The following is a 19,775-nucleotide window of genomic DNA, read 5'->3' as shown; positions in this document are numbered from 1 at the left end:
GGAACAGAAGGGAAATGTGTGGGCAGACATAACTGCGAAGAAGGCAGCAGAGGAATAAGAGGCAGTTGAAATTGCAAGTATGCAGGAAGAAATGACTGAAGCCAGTTTAGTAAGATTATATGACGAGTTGGAGGCAGAAGGAGAAGTGGAGGAGAAAGGGAGCAGAGGAGGGACCAGATGAGAGCTGGACACATGGGGAGGAAGGAGTCGTGGTGGTCCCACCATGTATTGGGCAGGTACTACTTAAGTTATATCGTGGGGTGATGCATCAGGGAAGGCAGAGCATGATCACGATACTCTGGCAGGACTAGTAGTGGCCAGGGATGGAGGGGATATTGAGAAATTCTGCCACCATTGTGTCATTTGTGCCCACCATAACCCCGGTAGGGGTAGAAAGCTACAGCTGGCAAACCAGCTACAGCCAAAGGGACCCTGGGAAAACATCCAGATGGATTTCATGGGGCCCCTGCAAAAAAAAAGGGGGAAAAACTACTATCTAGTAATTATGGCCCACGCCACCCAGTGTAGGAAGTTAAGAGGGTTTCCCAACAAGGGACTGCATGAATTCTGGTTCAGTAAATCCTCAAAAGGTGGAGAAACCCAGTCCAGGTGGACTTGGATCAGGGAGCACATTTCACAGGGAAAGTGATGAAGGAAATGTGCCGACAGTTAGGGGATCGACAACAGTTCCATGTAACCACCACCCTCAGAGTTCAGGAATGTTAGAAAGGATGACCTAAACAGTCAAGAATGTCTTAGCCAAAGCTATAGCTGAGACAGGAAAGACATGGGTTAGAACATAGAAATTTACAGCACATTACAGGCCCTTCAGCCCACAATGTTGTGCCGACTATGTAACCTAAACTAGAAGCTGCCTAGAATTTCCCTACCGCAGAGCCCTCTATTTTTCTAAGCTCCATGTACCTATCCAAGAGTCTCTTAAAAGACCCTGTTGTATCCCCCCTCACCACCTTTGCTAGCAGTGCGTCCACGCACCCACCACTCTGTGGGTGAAAAACTTACCTCTGACATCCCCTTGTACCTACTTACAAGCACCTTAAAACTATGCCCCCTTGTGTTAGCTATTTCAGCCCTGGGGAAAAAGCCTCTGGCTATCCACACGATCAATACCTGTGAAAATTGGATGGCGTGGATCGTGCTGCCGCCTGTGTCAGAGAGGCGGTAGATGTATTACCAGAAATCCTGGTGAGATTTTAAGCAATCCCAAACTGGGGGCCACGAGTTTCTAAATAGGCCGTTATAGATTCACTGTTTTAATTATGCATTATTAAAATACTTAATTTTAAAAAGAAATAAATATAGAAAATGTAATTTAATTGGAACTTGGAATGAAATGAATGGGAAAATATGCTAGATGATACAAATAAGGCAAAAAACAGCTTAGCCTGTGGCATGTAAACCATTATCTCTGCTCCTGCTTGACCAGGCACAAATCAAATGCACTCCAAGAGAGTCTTTTTCAACAACTTTGTGAGGAAAACGAACAAGATTTTGAACGGCTACTAATGGATACAGAGGTCCGATGGTTATCAAAAGGTAATTGTCTTTGTGATAAGTGTTGTAGCATTTCTAAGTGATATGCAGCTTGGGGAACAAACTGTCGCTGCAAAATGTCTGACATATTTTACCTGGCAGATATATTTGAAGAACTTAATTTATTAAACAAACAGTTACAAGGGAAAAACTGTACTCTGATATCATGCAGAGGCTATCGCTGCTTTCCTTGAAAAACAAACTTTTGAGCAATATTGGATGTCGTGAGTTCATTGTAATTTCCTTCATTGGCCACTTTCAAAATAGAATGGCAAGATGATGATCTGATTGTATATCTTGATTATTTGCAACAACTGCACAGTTTTGGAATGTCGATTTAGAGACCTGCTGGAGATGCATGTTCCAGATCGTGTGGCGGATCCATATGGGGGAATGTGAATGATATTGACAACACATTGCAAGAATGTCTTATTGAGTTGCAAGCTCAAGCAAAACTCAAAAACACCAAGCAAAATTTCTGGAAACTAGTGATATTCAAAATAACTTTCCACAGCTCTGGGAGAAAGCAAAGTTGTTTTGAATTGGATTTCCCACCTCTTATCTGGTTGAATGTGGGTTTAGTCAAACTCTTCAACTTCTATCAAAAGTTCGTAACTGTCTTGATGTTGTGAAATGAGGTGATCTTCTATTATCTTTAGCCTAGTTGCAACCAGGTGTTAACGAACTCACTAGTTTGCATAAGTCACAAAGATCTCACTAAATACCCAAGGTAACAACAATATTAAGTCCTTTTTCATTGCTGGTTGGAAAAATATTATACACATTATGAATAAAGTATCCTATTCAGAGATTTCAAATAGTTTTATTTTTCATGTGCACCTGTAACATTTAACATCTATAACCTGCTTAAACATAAATATTGACTGTATTGTTAGAATAATTGTACAATTGACCAAAAAAAATTAGCAGCTAATGGAGACCATGGAGGGTGAGATCCACAGAGGTAAATGAAAGTCATAAGTGGGCCGCAAGCAGAAAGAGGTTGAGAACCTATGTTATCCATCATTAAATTTTTTGATCCACAAATAAAATTTTACTTGAAATTCAATTTCTTGTAACCATTTTCTATCTCTCTCCACTGTCCTAGCCTTTTCTTTCCAGAACTTTTCCCTGGCCTGAATCTGGCTGAGATGCTTTCCAGATTCCTACATTAGAATCTGGAGATCTGAATTTTTAAAAATTATTCATTTATGGGATGTGGTTGTCATCAGCTAAGCCGGCATTTATTGCCCATCCCTAGTTGCTCTTGATAAGTGGTGATGAGCTGCCTTCTTGAACCGCTGCAGTCCCTGAGGTGTAAGTACACCCACATTACTGTTAGAGAGGGAATGGGGATAAATGTACAAGGGCAATCAAATAAAATTTGTAATCTTGACATGATCTTTTCCTCAAGAGTAAGGCCAGGATGGTGTAATATTTATCAAGGGACAGATTGGGAATCTAGCACATTTCATAAACAAGAGATTCTGCAGTCCCTGGAAAGCCAGATCAATACATACGAAATGGTGGAGGAACTCAGCGGGTCAGGCAGCATATTTGGAAAAGAATGAACAGTTGACACTTCAGGCTGAGACATGTTTTATGATGGTTCAGTTGAAAAACATAAAGATCGGATATTTCCAATCTAAAAAAATCAAATGCTGCATTTTGGAGGAGGGACAAATATTAATACAATATATATCAATAGCAATCAATATAATATCAATAGCAATCTGAATGACATAAGAAACAAAACACTGGAACACGTTTCATACTCTTCCAACTTTTTAATAAATATATACAAGTCATATCCAATGACTTCTGATTCATTCAATACAGCAGATCATCTCTGTGTAAAAATGCTGAGGGGGAAGGAGGGGCCACTCTTAAAAATGTTCACTTTACAATAGGAAACTCAACTCAGCCATATCAAACACATCAACCTGGCACCCATAAAGATTGTGGTAAATGAGAACAGCACTATTTTCCTATTCGCTGCACCACCCAGTCCTGCTGGCAAAGAGGGCAGCGATTGTTCTGTTTCACCCACAGCGACATGCAGCAGTTATGGAAGGAGTGGTTACATTCTCCCCAAACCACTGTAAAATAAAAGAGAACATTTCACTTGTTAATGCCAAAAACTAGATTCCTTTCCAAACACAAATATATCTGTAGACTATATCCTATGAGTTAGAACACAAAATAATTGCTGAATAATTTTTGTAGGGTACACAGTGAGTAATAATAAATAACAAGAGAAAGTCTGTTAATATACTGGTATAGCTTTTCGGATTGGGTGTTATGTAATTAACTGGAGGCGATTAGAGAGCTTATGGTAAAAGAATCCTTCGGAACCAGTGATCACAATATGATTGAGTTCCACTTGAAATTTGATAGGGAAAAAGTAAAAGTCTGACGTAGCAGTACAGTGGAGTAAGTGGTATGAGAGAGGAGTTGGCCAAAGCAAATTGGAAGAAGCTGCTGGCAGGGATGTCAGCAGAGCAGCAATGGCATGTGTTTCTGGTGAAAATGAGGAAGGTGCAGGACATGTGTATTCCAAAAATGAAGAAATACTCAAATGGCAAAATAGTGCAGCCGTGGCTGACAAGGAAAGTCAAAGCTATTGTAAAAGCAAAAGAGAAGGCATACAACAAAACAAAAATCAGTGGGAAGACAGAGAATTGGGAAGTTTTTAAAAAACCTACAGGGAGCAACTAAAAGAATCATTAGAAGGGAAAAGATGAAATATGAAAGCAAGCTAGCAAATAGTGGATAGTAAAAGCTTTTTCAAATATGTAAAAAAAGAGACATGAGAGTGGATATAGGACCGTTAGAAAATGAGGTAGGAGAATTAATAACGGGGGACAAGGAGATGGCAGATGAACTAAATGAGTATTTTGCATCAGTCTTCACTGTGGAAGACACTAGCAGTACACCAGATGTTGTGTGAAGGAAGAGAAGTGGGTGCAGTTACTATTACAAGGGAGAAGGTACTCAAAAAGCTGTAAGACCTAAAAGTACATAAGTCACCCAGACCAGATGAACTGCATCCTAGGGTGCTGAAAGAGGTAGTGTTAAAGAGATTGTGGCAACATTAGAAATGATCTTCGAAAAATCATTGGGCTCTGGCATAGTCAGAGGAAGGAGGAAGGCAGCAGAAAGGAAATTATAGACCAGTTAGCCTGACCTCAGTGGTTGGGAAGATGTTAGAGTCAATTGTTCAGGATGAGGTGGAGTACTTGGTGACACAGGACAAGATAGGACAAAGTCAGCATGGTTTCCTTAAGGGAAAACCCTGCCTGATGAACCTGTTAGAATTCTTTAAGGAGATTTCAAGTCGGATAGATAAAGGGGATGCAGTGGATGTTGTATATTTGGACTTATAGATGGCCTTTGACAAGGTGCCACATGAGGCTGCTTACCAAGTTAAGAGCCTGTGGAATTACACGAAAGTTACTAAGATGGTTAGAGCATTGACTGATTGGAAGAAGGTAGCGAGTGGGAATAAAAGGACCCCTTCACAGGGGTCAGTGTTGGGATCACTTCCTTTTATGCTGTATGTAAATGATTTAGATGATTAAATAGATGGTTTTGTTGCCAAGTTTGCAAATGATACGAAGATTGGTGGAGGGGCAGTTAGTGTTGAGGAAACAGGTAGGATGCAAAAGGACTTAGACAGATTAGGAGAATGGGTAAGAAAGTGGCAAATCAAATATAATCTTGGAAAATGCATGGTCATGCACTTTGTTAGTAGAAATAAATGTGCGAACTATTTTTTAAACGGGGAGAAAATCCAAAAATCTGAGATGCAAAGGTACTTGGGAGTCTTTGTGCAGAACACCCTAAAGGTTAACTTGCAGGTTGAATCAATGGTGAGGAAAAAAAATGCAACGTTAGCATTCATTTCAAGAGGTCTAGAATACAAGAGCAGGGATGTGATACTGTCTCACCTTGAGTATTGTGAACAGTTTTGGGCTCCTCATCTTAGAAGAGATGTGCAGGCATTGGACAGGGTCCAGAGGAGGTTCACAAGGATGATTCCAGGAATGAAAGGGTTATCATACAAGGAACGTTTGATGACTCTGGGTCTGTACTCGCTGGATTTTAGAAGGATGGGGTGGGGGGATCTCATTGAAACCTTTTGAATGTTGAAAGGCCTGGACAGAGTAGAAGAGGAAAGGTTGTTTCCCATGGTGGGAGAGTCTAGGACAAGGGGGCATAGCCTCAGGATAGAGGGGCATCCATTCAAAACAGATGTGGAGAGATTTCTTTAGCTAGAGGGTGGTGAATTTGTGGATTTTTTTTGCCACATGTAGCTGTGGAAGCCAGGTCGTTGGGTGTATTTAAGGCAGAAATTGATAGGTTCTTGATTGAACATGGCATCAAAGGTTACAGGGAGAAGGCAGGGAAATGGGGTTGTGGAGGAGAAAAATAAAGGATCAGCCATGATTGAATGATGGAGCAGACTCGATGGGCCAGATAGCCTAATTCTGCTCCCTTGTCTTATGGTCTAATATAACAAGAACATATGGATCCCAAGGGTTCCCAACCTGGGGTCTACAGACCCCATTAATGGTAAGGCTCCATGGTATAAAAAAAGGTTACGAACCCCTGATGCATCATCATATCTCATGGTTATTTTAGTTTAGTTTAATTTTCACTTGATCAGCTTGCATTAGTTTTGCCCATTTTAATTTTTCTTCAGATGTTATGACATGCTGGTTGTAATGGTTATTATAAAGAACTGTTCTTGTGCTCAACACACAAAGGGTTCTGGGTGGCACTGAGAAGTTTTCTCCAATGAATAAAATCCAGCACTACTAAAAAATGATCAACTAGATGTGTGAGTTGGTGTTGGTGCGAGGCACACTCAGCATCATCTGAGATGCTGAGAGTTCCACAGGGAAGAGTTTTAGTGAGGAGGTGTAAGGCACTCCTTTCCTCTGTTAGCCTGCAGGTCACCCTTGGGTAAGGTGTAACACCTGCTTAGACCCCCAATCAGGGTCATGTCTAGCCATGGGAGCAGGTGCTGATAGTCGTATAAGCAGCTGATGCATATCACTAGCACTGGTTATGGGACCACTGATGCCTGGAAGACAATCTCTGAAGAGTATTGATAATGGCTGGGGTCACATGTTTTGTAAAGGGACTGCCCAGAAAAATGCAGTGGCAAACCAATAATGTAGTCAATTTGCCAAGAGCAATCATGGCCAAAGACCATAATCACCTACGTCATACAACAGGGCGCGATGATGATGGTCACACCTATGATACAGGCTGAAAGTAGCTGGATGACCACCAGGAAAGGAAAAGAGAGTAGACAGGTTGTGCAAGGTTCCTTTCGGCCATTCCTCTAAGAACAATTACAGTGTTTGAATACCGTTGAGGTGGGAATGTCCATTCAGAAGCAGTAGTAGCCTGTCTGTGGTTCTGAGGCTCAGCAGGGAAGGGTGCAGGTAGAAAGGAGTACAGTGATCAGGGATTTGATAGTTAGGGGGTACAGTGCAGACAGGAGATTCTGGGGACTTCAGAATGATAAGTTGCATTGCTGGTGCCAGGGTTCCAGATGTCACAGAGTGGTGGCAGAACACTCTCAAGGGAAGGGTGAGCAACCAGAAGTCACTGTGCACACTGGCACAAACAACGTAGGTAGATGAAGGCAACAAGTCCTGCTGTGAATATAGGGAGCAGGACCTTGGGGTAGTAATCTCTCGATAACTTCCAGCGCCACATGCTGGTGAGGGGAAGAAAATAGGAGAATGTGGCTAATTAATGTGTGGCTGAGGAACTGGTATAAGGGATTCAGATATTTGGACCATTGCTATCTCTTTCAGGTACGAGGTGACCTGTACAAGAGGGGCAGGTTACACCTGAACTGAAGGGGGACCAATATGCTGGCAGGCAAATTTGCTAGTGCTACAAGTGTGGGCTTAATCTAGACTGGGAGTGGGGTGGGGTGGAGGGAAGGGTAGGATCCTAAGCTTCAGGTAGGCAAATGAGAGGCTGGGAAGAGATGCAGAAGTTAGTGACAGCAAAATAAATAGTCATAGCAGGCAGGAGAAAGGACAAGAGCAAGGAGACTATTGGATTAAATTGTATTTACTTCAGTGCAAGAGATCTGCCAGGGAAAGTGGATAGTTATCTGACACTGGGATATTATAGCCATTATGGAAACATGGTTAAGGGAGGGACAAGCCTGGCAGGCAGCTTAATGTTCAGGGGTACAGCTGCTTTATCTGGAATAGAGATGGAGGAAAGGGAGAGTGGGGTCACTTTTTAGATTCAAGGGAATGTCACACCAATTGTCAGAGATGAAAAATAAGGGTGCAGGCAGCTGGGATCAAGTGAATCCCTGGAGGAGTATAAGGGATGTAGAAGGAAATCAGGAAGGGAAAAGGGGCATGAGACAGCTTTAGCAGAGAAGATTACAGAAAACCCGAAGAGATTTTTTAAAGTATATTAAAGGGAAGTGAATAAATAGAGAGAGAATACAACTCCTCAAAGACCAAAGAGGACACCTTTGTGTAGAGCCACAGGAGGTGGATGAGGTCCTTAATGAATATTTCCTCTGTTTTTTTTACCGTGGAGAAACACATGAAAACTTTGGAATTAAGAAAAGTAAATGGAAAGGTCTTGAGAATAGTCTACATTACCATAGAAAAGGTGCTGGAAGTGAAATATTTCCAAGTCCTGACCAGGTTTATCCAAGAATACTGTAGGAGGCTAGAGAAGAAATTGTAGGAGCCCTTGTATACACTGGAATTTAGAAGGATGAGTGGGGATCTGATTGAAGCATATGAGATTATTAAGGGATTGGACACGCTAGAAGCAGGAAACATGTTCCCGATGTTGGGGGAAGTCCAGAACCAGAGGCCACAGTTTAATAATAAGGGGTAGGCCATTTAGAATGGAGTTCAGGAAAAACTTTTTAACCCAGAGAGTTGTGGATCTATGGAATGCTCTGCCTCAGAAGGCAATGGAGGCCAATTTTCTGCATGCTTTCAAGAAAGAGTTAGATAGAGCTCTTAAAGATAGCGGAGTCAAGGGATATGGGGAGAAGGCAGGAATGGGGTATTGATTGTGGATGATCAGATTGAATGGCGGTGCAGGCTCAAAGGGCCGAACGGCCTACTCCTGCACCTAGTGTCCATTGATGAGATATTTGAATCTTTGTTAACATGGGTGAAGTTCCCATAGATTGCAGGGTTGTGAATGTTGTGCCCCATTTAATAAAAGCGGCAAAACCTGGTAAGTATTGACCAGTAAGTCTAAAATCTACGATAGGTAAATTACTGGAGAGAATTCTGAAAGAGAAGTTATATGTACATCTGCAGAGACAGGTAGACAGGCAGTCAGCATGGTTCTGTGCATGGGAGGTCATGTCTAACAAATATGATTTGAGTTTTTAGATGATGTGACCAGCAAGGTGGTTAATAAGGACCTGCAGGGTCTTTAATGAGGTTCCGTATGGTAGGGTGTTCCGGATTAGATTGCATGGAATCCAGGGAAAGATGGCTAATTGGGTACATGAATGAGCAACATACACAAAATGCTGGAGGAACTCTGCAAGTCAGGCAGCATCTATGGAGGGGAATAAACAGCCAATGTTTCAGGCTGAGACCCTCAATGAGTCAGTAATGGTAGAAGGTTGTTTTCCCAGACTGGAAGCCCTTGACCAGTGGTGTAGCTCAGGGGATGGTGTTGGGCACACTGTTGTCATTTATATCAGCGATTTAGATAAAAACGTGCAAGGCATGGTAAGTTTGCAGATGACACTAAAATAGTTAGTATAGTGGACAATAAAAAAATTACAATGAGATCTTGGTCAGTTGAGTAAGTGGCCGAGGAATGATAAATGGAGTTTAATTTGGATAAGTATGAGATCTGCCATTTGAGAAAGTCAAATCCAGGTAGAACTTTCACAGTGAACTGCAGGGCTCTAGGAGGAGCTGTGTAGAATAGAGGGACCTTTGAATACATGGTTCCCTGAAAATGGAGTCACATACAGGCAGGGTGGTAAAGAAGGCTTTTGGTATGTTAGCTTTTAGAAGGCAAAGAGTATAAAAGTTGGAAGGTCACAGTGAGGTTTACAGGAAGTGCAGGTGAACCTGTACTTGGGAGTATTGTGTTCAGTTTTGGTCATCCTGTACTAAGAAAGATATTATGAAACTGAGAAGAGTGCACAAAAGATTTACAAGGATGCTACCAGAACTTGAGGAACTGAGCAAAAGGAAAGGTTGACTTTATTTTTTAGAGCATAGGATACTGGGAAGTGAACTTATAGAGGTGTCTGAAATAATGAAGGATATTGATAGGGTGAATGCACTCAGTCTTTTCCCCAAGAACTAGAGGACATAGAGAAGGTGAGAGGGGAAAGATTTTAAAGGAACTTGTGGGACATCTATTTACACACATGAGTGGTACGCATATGGAATAAGCTACCAGAGAAAGTGATTGAGGTAGGATTCAATAACAACTTTAAGATACAGCTGGACAGGGACATGGTTTGGAAATGTTTAGAAGGCTATGGGCCATCTTTGGTCGGTATAGACCAGTTGGGCCAAAAGGCCTTTTCTAAGGTCTATGACGCTACACTACAGGAAAGCAATGGAAGAACTTACCAACACAATCCTCTTGTTTGTTTTCAGCTTGACACCGGAGACAAGCATCTAAACAAAGAAACAAATAATTTAACAGCACAGTGGAAATTACATTTTTGTAGACAGTGACTACTGCTCAGTAAAGTACAGTAACCTGGCTACCTTTCTTTGGTGTAAGAAATGTGAACCTTGGATGTGGTGGGGATGTTCTTTGATTTTCCAACCCTGGATTTTCCTCAATGGGATTGGATGGAAAACTCTGAGGACATTGTGAACGTGTCTTCAACGTGGTCACACCAAACTTCATTCTAAATATGGGCTGGTGGTGCGTGGGCACGAGAAAATTCAGTTTCAATGGAGCAGTATCTGCATTGGTACTAATGAAACAAGCTTTTTGGCAGTTTAGTAACACTGTTTTTGAAATGAGGTGAGCTGAAGTATTATTTTTAACCTGTTTTCCAGCTAACCCCTTTGGACATTTAGTCACTGATAGCCCTACGCTCACCTCTTCTGAAAGGAAATTTATAATATATCAGCTTTGTTTTTTCACACTGAAAAAGTATTTCACTGTTCGTGGTGAATTATCCCTGCTTGTCTTTTCTAGCTGGTTATTATATTCCATAGACCATCCATTGGAATCTTTCTCCTTGGACAACTGTTGCCACCATCGAGGACATCTTCAAGAGATGATGCCTCAATAGGGTGACATCCATTACTAAGGACCCTCACTAACTAGGACATGCTCTCTTTAAGTTACTACAATGGAGAGAATATCTCAACATGGCACCAGTCCATTTGCAACAATTATTCTCCTCCCCTCCTTGGTGCCAGCAACTGTGTCTATAGTCTTCTTTCTTAACTCCCTGGTTAAAGCATTTTACCACTGGTGGCCTTTTGGTTACTCAACTGCCTCCATCCCTTTGTGGGTTGGCACTACTGCCTTACAGAACAGTACCGCACAGTACAATACAGGTGTTTTGGCCCGTGGTGTTGTGCCAACCTTCTAACCTACTCTAAGATCAATCCGATCATTCCTTGCTAGACAACCCTCCATTTTTCCACTGTCCATGTGCACCTGTCACACACCTGGCCCTGACACACCTAGAAAACAAGGACACTTACATCAGAAAGCTGTTTCTGGTTTTCAGTTTGGCATTCAACACTACTGTCCCACAGACGATGGTGAACAAACTCCTAATCCTCAGTCTAAACAGACCCCTGTGCAACTGGGTGTTAGACTTTCTAACCAACAGACCTCAGATAGTTAGGATGTCAACTGTTCCTCCCTCCCTATCATCCTCAACACAGGTGCCCCTCTCAGGGCTGTGTACTGAGCCAAATGCGGTACATTCTGCTCTCAACTACATGGCCAAACAGCTGATTAGTCACAGTGTTATGTTTACTGATGACAGGACAATGGTGGGGCTCTGTGACGAGACAGTCTACAGAGAGGAAGTGGAAGAGCTCGTGGCCTGATGCCAGACAAGTAATCTCTTCCTTAATGTCAACATCGACTTCAAGGGAACTCACACCCCTCTTTACATTGACAGCACAGCAGTGGAAACTGTTTCAAACTCCTGGGTGTGTACATCTGAAGAACCTCTCATGGTCCCAGAACAGATCCTACACAATCAGAAAATGCCCCACCAATGCCCCTACTTTCTGAGGAGGCTGAAGAGAGCTGTGTTACACGGGGGCGACGATGGAGAACCCAAGTGCAGGACACTGGCACGTCGACTCAGTTGGGGAGGCTGGCGTAGACCTGAACGTAGAGCAACAAACCAGAGGGATCTTGACAAGGAGACGGGATTCACAGGGACTCTCTAGAAACTAGAATGGAACTTAGGACTAACGGTTCTAATTGGAACAGGGAACAAAGTATCACATGAGAATTGACCAACAAACTGGCAACCTGTGATAGAGTCGTCCTCGTATTTATTTCCCAGTCGCTGATGAAAGCCAGGTGTACGATTATTAGGTAACTAGCAGCAATTGACTGAAATTGGGGCATGATCAGGGAGAAAGAAGTGTTAAAGGGGAACGGCCAACCGGAACCATGACAAGCTGGACTATGCACATCAATATTCACGGTCTTCTACGGATGTGCAGTAGAGAATATCCTAATGCACTGCATGGTACAGAAACTGCAACGCAGCAGGCAGGAAGGCTCTACAACAGGGTAGTAAAACCCGCCTAACATATCGCTGGCACCAGCTTACCCACCATCAAGGACAAATATACAGAAAGGCGCTAGAAAAGGCAGCAATATTATGAAGGACCCCACCCACTGTTTGTCCCACTCTCATCAGGGAGGAGACGATGTAGCATCCATGCCAGGCCCCTCAAAGTAACGTACACAACGCTGGAAGAACTCAGCAGGTCAGGCAGCATCCGTGAGAAAAGAGTAGCCAACGTTTCAGGCTGAAACCCTTCATCAGGAATGGGGGGGGGGGGGGGGGAGAGAGGACTGAAGCCCAGTAATAGAGATAGGGGAGGGGGTAGGGCCTAGAGGCGCCAAGTGGAAAACCAATCAGAGGAAAGATAGAGGGGGAGGGGTTAAGCACGAAAGAACTGTAGAGATAAAGAAGCAGAAAGTTGAAAGGGGAGAGAGGCAGAGAGGGACCTGGGATAGGGGGAGGGGGAGGGAATTACCAGAAATTGGAGAATTCAATGTTCATACCACCAGGCTGGAGGCTACCCAGACGGTAGATGAGATGTTGCTCCTCCAACCTGAGTTTGGCCTCATCATGGCAGTAGAGGAGGCCATGTATGGACATATCTAGATGGGAATGAGAGGCAGAGTTGAAGTGGGTGGCAACCGGGAGGTCCTGTCTATTGTGACGGACGGAGCGTAGGTGCTCGACGAAGCGGTCCCCCAATCTGTGTCGGGTCTCGCCGATGTAGAGGAGGCCGCACTGGGAGCACCGGATGCAATAGACGACTCCAGCAGACTCACAGGTGAAGTGTTGCCTCACCTGGAAGGACTGTCTGGGGCCCGGAATGGTGGTAAGGGGGGAGGCGTGGGGACAGGGGACAGGAACTAGTTACTTTCCTCAAGCAGTAAGGCTGATCAACAGGTCCACCCACTAACCCACCCCTCCACACACCCACTTTACCATTCCCTGTCAGTCACCTTATGTACAGGCACTTTATGTACATACAATCAACCTACATAGTTTTATGAATATAAGCTATCTTATATATTTATGGTATTTTTGTAAAAATTGTGTTATCTTTCTGTGTTTTTATGCCGCACTGGATCTGCAGTTATCCAAAATAATCCAATTATTTTGTTTTCCTTTACACTTGTATCCTGGAAATGACATCAAACCATCTTGAATCTGGAAGAGACTCTTAAATGTTCCAGTGGTCACTTTATTCATTACACCTGTATACCTGCTCACTAATGGAAATATCTAATCAGCCAATCATATGGCAGCAACTTAATGTATAAAAGCACGCAGACATGGTCACGAGGTTCAGACCAAAGATCAGAATGGGGATAAAATGTGGTCTACATGACTTTGACAGTGAAATGATTGTTAGTGCCTGATGGGTTGGCTGTGTATCTCAGCAACTGCTGATGTCCTGGGATTTTCATGCACACAGTATCTCAAGTTTACCGAGATTGGTGCAAATAACAAAAAAAAAATCCAGTAAGCGGCAGTCTTGTGGGCAAAAATGCCTTGTTAATGAGAGAGGTCAGAGAAGAATGGCCAGACTGGTTCAAGCTGACAGGAATGCGACAGTAATTCCAATAATCAAGTGTGACAACATGGTGCACAGAAGAGCATCCCTGAACGTACGTCGAACCTCGAATTGAGTGGGTTACACAGCAGGAGACGACAAATATACAGAAATACACTCAGTGGCTGCTATATTAGGTACAGGAGGTACCCAATAAAACCGAGTGTATTTGCCTCTACTACCACACATCCACCACTCTCTGTGTAAGAAACCTTCTCCTGACATCCCCCTATAGTTTCCACCAATCACATAACTCTGCCCCAGTGACTGGGTTTTAATCCTCACCTCAGCTGCTGTCTGTGCAGACTTTACACGTTCTCCCTGTGATGCATAGGGTTTCCTTGCAGATCGGAAAGTTAACTGGCCAGTGAAATTGCCCCTCGTGTGTAGGTGGGTGGTAGAATAAAGGAGTCCATGGAAATGGTGGGGGGAGAATTAAAATGCGACTGGTGTAAATGGGTGTGATGCTCAGTGCAGATCTGCTGGGGCAAAGTGCCTGTTTCCATGTTGAATCACTCTATTCTATAATGCTGCTTCTAGGGTTTCTAAAGTCATTATACTTGTTCCCCCATCCTACTACAAAGGACAAACAAGAGAAAACCTGCAGACGCTGGAAATCCAAGTAACACACACAAAATGCTGGAGGAACTTCCACTACAAAGGATGCCTCTCTAACCATGTGCCTCCCTCACTCAGCCTGAAAACATATTTGAAGAAGAATGAGAGGGGCATTCCACAGAGGGTGACATGGAGACACAAGAGATCGCAGATGCTGGAATGTGGAGAAATACCAAACCACTGGAGCAACTCAGTGAGCCAGGCTGCATCTGTTGAGGGAAATAAACAGTTGATTCCACCTACCCCTGCTGAGTTTCTCCTGCAGTTTGTGTTTTTTTAAACTGTGGAAATTAATTACCTGTTAGCTATTTTAAAAAAAAGCCATGACTGATTAAACCATTTGAACTCAGAGCACCCTTAATGTAATATTATATTACAGAATCAGATTCAGGTTTATTATCACTGTCTTATACAGTGTGAAATTTGCTGTGTTGTGGCAGCAGTATAATGGAAAAACATAAAATTATTATAAATGACACAATAAATAAATAGAAAAAAAGGAATAATGAGATAAGATTCAGAAACCTGAAGATGGAGGGGAAGGAACTGTTTCTGAATCATTAAATGTGAATCTGCAGCTCCTCCCTAATGGTAGCAACGAGAAGGGGGCATGTTCTGGATGGTGATGGTCCTCAGGGATGGATGCTACTTTCTTGAGGCACTGCCTTTTGTAAATGTCCTCAATGGAGGGTTATGCCTGTGATAGAGCTGGCTGAGTCTAAACCCGTCTGCAGTCTGTGCATTGGAACCTCCACACCAGACAGAATGTTCTCTATTGTACATTAACAGAAATTTGCAACTGCCTTTGGTGACATTACAAATCTCCTCAAACTCTGAAAGAAATAGAGCCATTAGCGTGCCCTCATCATGACTGCACCAATGTGTTGGGCACAGGATAGATCCTCTGAGATGTTGACTCCCAGGAACTTGAAGCTTCTCACCCTTTTCCACTAGTGACCCCTCAATGATCTTCCCCTTCTAGGAGTCCACAATCAATTCCTTGGTCTTGCTGACGTTGAGCAACCTCTTGGCGTTTTTGCAACACCACTCAACCAGCTGATCTGTCTCACTCCTGTACACCTCCTCGTTGCCATCAGAGATTTTACCAACAATGGCGGTGTCATCTGTGAATTTATAGAGGACATTTGAGCTGTAATTAACCACACAGTCATCAGTAAAGGGAGAGTAGAACAGTGGGTTAAGCACACGTCTCTGTTGATTGTCAGTGAACAGGAGATGTTATGACTGATCTGCACCGATCCTGATGAGGAAGTCAAGCATCCAGTTGCAGAGGGAGGAACAGAGGTCCAGTTTTTAAAGCTTGGTGAAGCATCCTTAGGAGAAAATGAGCTGTTACGTATGTCTGCTGTTGTTTTTGTTCCAAAGACAAGAGAAGTGCCAGTGAGATTGTATCTGCTACAGAGCTGTTGTGGTGGGAGGTGAAATCCAGCAGGACCGGATGGTCCTTGCTTAGGAAGAGTTAATTCTAGCCATAACCAACTTCGCAAAGCACTTCATCATGGTAAATCTGAGTGATAAGTCACTGAGGCAGCTCACCCTGCTGTTCTTGGGCACCAGCACGACAACTGCCCTTCTCAAGTAGGTGGGAACGTGTGACTGCAGGGGTGGGAGGGCTAAAGCACATTGGTGAGCACAGGTTTTTAGCACCTGGACAGGTACACTGTAAGGACCTAATGCCCTGTGAGGGTTCATCCTCTTTTGACAGAGGTTCTGATATCAGCTCGCAAAACAGACATCAAAAGGCAGCCAGATGCTGTGGGGATTCACCCAGATGTGTTATTCTCCATTTGAAAGTGTGAATAAATGGAATTCACATGAACACGTTAAGCCAGGGGTTTCCAATCTCTTTTTTAAAAATGCCGTGGACTCATACCATTAACCGAGGGGTCAGTGGACCCCAGGTTATGAACCCTTGACCTAGGCCAGAGAAGCAGAAGCCTGAGCATCTCAAAGCAGATGTTAGAACTGGTGTTATTGAGGAAAACTGCACAGCTTTCTCTCTAGATAGCCAAATGCTGTCATCAATGGTGGAGCAGTTATAACTGATTCTCTATTTATTTATTTACATTTTGTACTGAGGGTACTGAGAGCAAGACCAACATTTCTTTAAGATTCCACCAGTCAGCAATGATTCCTCCTCTGGCAGTGAGTTCTAGATAGCTACAACTAACTTCTCCTTCAAATCCCATTTAAAACTCCTTCCTCTCACCTTAATCCTACATCTTCCTGTTCTTGATGCCCCTACCATCAGGAAAAAATTTCACCTACCTTATCACACACAAAGTGCTGGAGGAACTCAGTAGGTCAGGCGAGAAATAAACAGTTGGCATTCCAGGCCGAGACCCTTCATCGGGACTGATGAATTACTCTGGATTTTCAGCATCTGTAGGAATCTCTTGTGTTTGTTATCTACCCACTCCAGGCCTCTTAAAACTTCATAGACCTCAAATGGGTCATTCCACAGCCCCTTCACTCTTTCTGCCTATCTCTTCTGGTAAAGGCTTTGTGACATGGAAAGCTAATTGATGGAAGGGTTTTGGCATGAAACATTGACCGTTTACTCTTTTTCATAGGTGCTGCCTGGCCTGCTGAGTTCCTCCAGCATTTTGTGTGGATTACTAAGCCAACTGATTCTCTTTCTACAGGTGCTGACTGAACTGCCGAGTGTTTCCAGTGGTTTCTAACTTAATTTCAGATCCTAGCACCTGATATTCATGAAGCACATCCAATATTCAGGGCTGACATTACAAATCTACAGCTCAAACACCCAATTTCCACCCGAATGGAACGTCAACGTTAACCCTTTCCTTGACGTGAGCACAAATAACTCCATTCCACAACTAACTATCCCATTTAGCTGTCATTGAGTGACAAGACGTCAATATCCCGGTGCATTACACGAGGTGCCCCGTTTGCTCTCTCACGGACCAGGATCCAAATGTTACAGTGTGAATCCTGAAATCAATGTTAACGTCTTCACCATGACTCAGGCGTGTTTGTGGAGCATTGCGTACGTAAACTAGCAATGACTTTTCTAAAATTACGTAAGTACACCTGAAAAATCTTTCTCCCACGTCTACAAACCATCCAAGAATGTTCTGTGAGGGCCACAGAAATCATCTTTGTACTGTGGGGGCGATTCTGTGGAGAGATTTTTTCAAGGGTCTCTGATTTCTGACATCACTCTGAAACCTTTTCACAGGAAACAAAGAACCACATATTCTCGCCCACAAGCACAATCCGCATCCCAACTACTCATATCCAGTCCTGTACTCCCCTCATCCACCTACCCACCCAACTCGCCCCTGAACGCCATCCTCCCGCATCCCAGCTCTTTGCCCGCTCCGCCACGCTGTAAACGTACATTTTAGTCCGGCCCGCACCGGCACACACAAACCCCCAGCCTCCGCGGCTCTTCGCTCCCCTCACCGGCCGACCCCGCTACTCGAGCCCCCAGGCTGCAAAAGGCCCCGGCGGCGGCGGCTCCTTACCCATCACCTGCACCCTGCAGATGGCGCAGGTATCGCACTCCACGTCCCAACTCCACATGGCCACGGCGTTCCACTTCTTAAGCGTGAACATCTTGTCTCCGGACCTGCCCCCCGATCCGACCACATTGTGAACAGTAGCAAGATCTTCCACCTCCTCGTCCGCCATTAGCGCAGGAGAGAGCGGCTATGGCCGCCAGGGGCGCAGCAAGGCTGCGATTCCGATCTGCGGCCACCAGGGGGCAGAATAACGCGGAATACCGGGCACAGCGACTAGATAGCGCAGCGACAACGAAATAACAACTGGCGGCCACGAGGGGGCGCAGCGACGCTGAAACACCACACTGTGACCAGCAAGGGGGCGCAGCGATGTAATTTTCCTCTTTCTTTGCCTCCATCTGTCACTCACCTGCTTCTGCCTCCCAACTCGAGTCCCGCTCATCTGCAACCTAACCATTATCTTGCACACCTCCTCAGTCCATCCATCACCCCAGATCCTTTCTCAGTACTCCCCTTCCCCTCTTTATACTGGCCGTCTCTTCTCGCCCTGCTCAGTAGTAGTGGCAGGGTTTCAACAATATGAGATGGTCCGTCAGGATGCAGAATGACGATTGGGAACTGAGGTCACTGAGGATCTCACTTGGTCTGTACATACCGGCTGTGTGGTGAAAAAAACACAACAGCACCTCTTTCACCTCAGACAGCTGAAGAAGTTCGGCATGAGCCCCCAAATTTCTACAGGGGCACGATTGAGAGCATCCTGACTGACTGTATCATTGTCTGGTATGGGAACTGTACTTCCCTCAATCGCAGGACTCTGCAGAGGGTGGTGCGGACTGCCCAGCGCATCTGTAGATGTGAACTTCCTACTTTATTATTTACATCCTTCACATACATGTGCAATTTGTAGTAATTTATAATAAATATTATGTACAACAGGATAGTCAATATAACATAGAAATACAGTTGTGTCAGCAAGAGTTAATCAGTCTGATGGCCTGATGGAAGAAGCTGTCCCAGAGCCTGCTGGTCCTGGCTTTTATGTTGCGGTACTGTTTCCTGGATGGTAGCAGCTGAAACAGTTTGTGGTTGGGGTGACTCGGGTCCCCAATGATCCCTCGGGCCCTTTTAAAACACCTGTCTTTGTAAATGTCCTGAATAGTAGGAAGTTCACATCTACATCTGTGCTGGGCTGTCCGCACCACTCTCTGCTGAGTCCTGCGATTGAGGGAAGTACAGTTCCCATACCAGGCAGTGATGCAGCCAGTCAGGATGCTCTCAATTGTGCCCCTAATGAAAGTTCCTAGGATTTGGGGGCCCACACCAAACTTCCTCAACCGTCTGAGGTGAAAGATGTGCTGTTGTGCCTTTTTCACCACACAGCCGGTATGTACAGACCAAGTGAGATCCTCGGTGATATTTATGCTGAGGAACTTAAAGCTGTTCACCCTCTCAACCCCAGATCCATTGATGTCAATAGGGGCTAGCCTGTCTCCATTCCTCTGCAGTCCACAAACAGCTCCTCTGTTTTTGTGACATTGAGGGGATGGTTGTTTTCTTGACACCACTGTGTCAGGGAGATGATTTCTTCTCTGTAGGCTGCCTCGTTATTATTTGAGATAAGGCCAATCAGTGTAGTATCGTCAGCAACTTTAATTAGCAGATTAGAGCTGTGGGTGGTGACACAGTCATGGGTATACAGAGAGTAAAGGAGGGGACTTAGTACACAGCCCTGAGGGGCACCTGT

General features: G+C 44.2%; 1 protein-coding gene across 1 annotated transcript; it reads right to left on the bottom strand.

Moving 5' to 3' along the window:
- Nucleotides 1-2,361: 2,361 nt before the first annotated feature.
- rnf7 (ring finger protein 7) lies at nt 2,362-18,244 on the bottom strand. Its single transcript, XM_073041485.1, has 3 exons — nt 18,032-18,244; nt 10,176-10,223; nt 2,362-3,653 (listed from the first exon to the last, which is right to left on the bottom strand). The coding sequence occupies exons 1-3, from the start codon at nt 18,195-18,197 to the stop codon at nt 3,535-3,537; spliced, it is 333 nt and encodes a 110-aa protein (XP_072897586.1). The 5' UTR covers nt 18,198-18,244; the 3' UTR covers nt 2,362-3,534.
- Between the last annotated feature and the right edge of the window lie 1,531 nt (nt 18,245-19,775).

The sequence above is a fragment of the Hemitrygon akajei genome, chromosome 3, assembly GCF_048418815.1.
Source record: "Hemitrygon akajei chromosome 3, sHemAka1.3, whole genome shotgun sequence".
Taxonomy (NCBI): Eukaryota; Metazoa; Chordata; class Chondrichthyes; order Myliobatiformes; family Dasyatidae; genus Hemitrygon; species Hemitrygon akajei.
Note: the sequence above shows the minus strand (reverse complement) of the source record. Positions and strands in the feature narration are given on the sequence as shown.

Coding starts and splice junctions, on each gene's coding strand:
- rnf7 (XM_073041485.1), bottom strand. CDS start 18,197: ATGGCGGACGAGGAGGTGGAAGATCTTGCTACTGTTCACAATGTGGTC. Junction 10,224..18,031: donor CTGCAGGGTGCAGGTGATGG/GTAAGGAGCCGC, acceptor TTCTTTGTTTAG/ATGCTTGTCTCCGGTGTCAA. Junction 3,654..10,175: donor CAAACAAGAGGATTGTGTTG/GTAAGTTCTTCC, acceptor TTTATTTTACAG/TGGTTTGGGGAGAATGTAAC.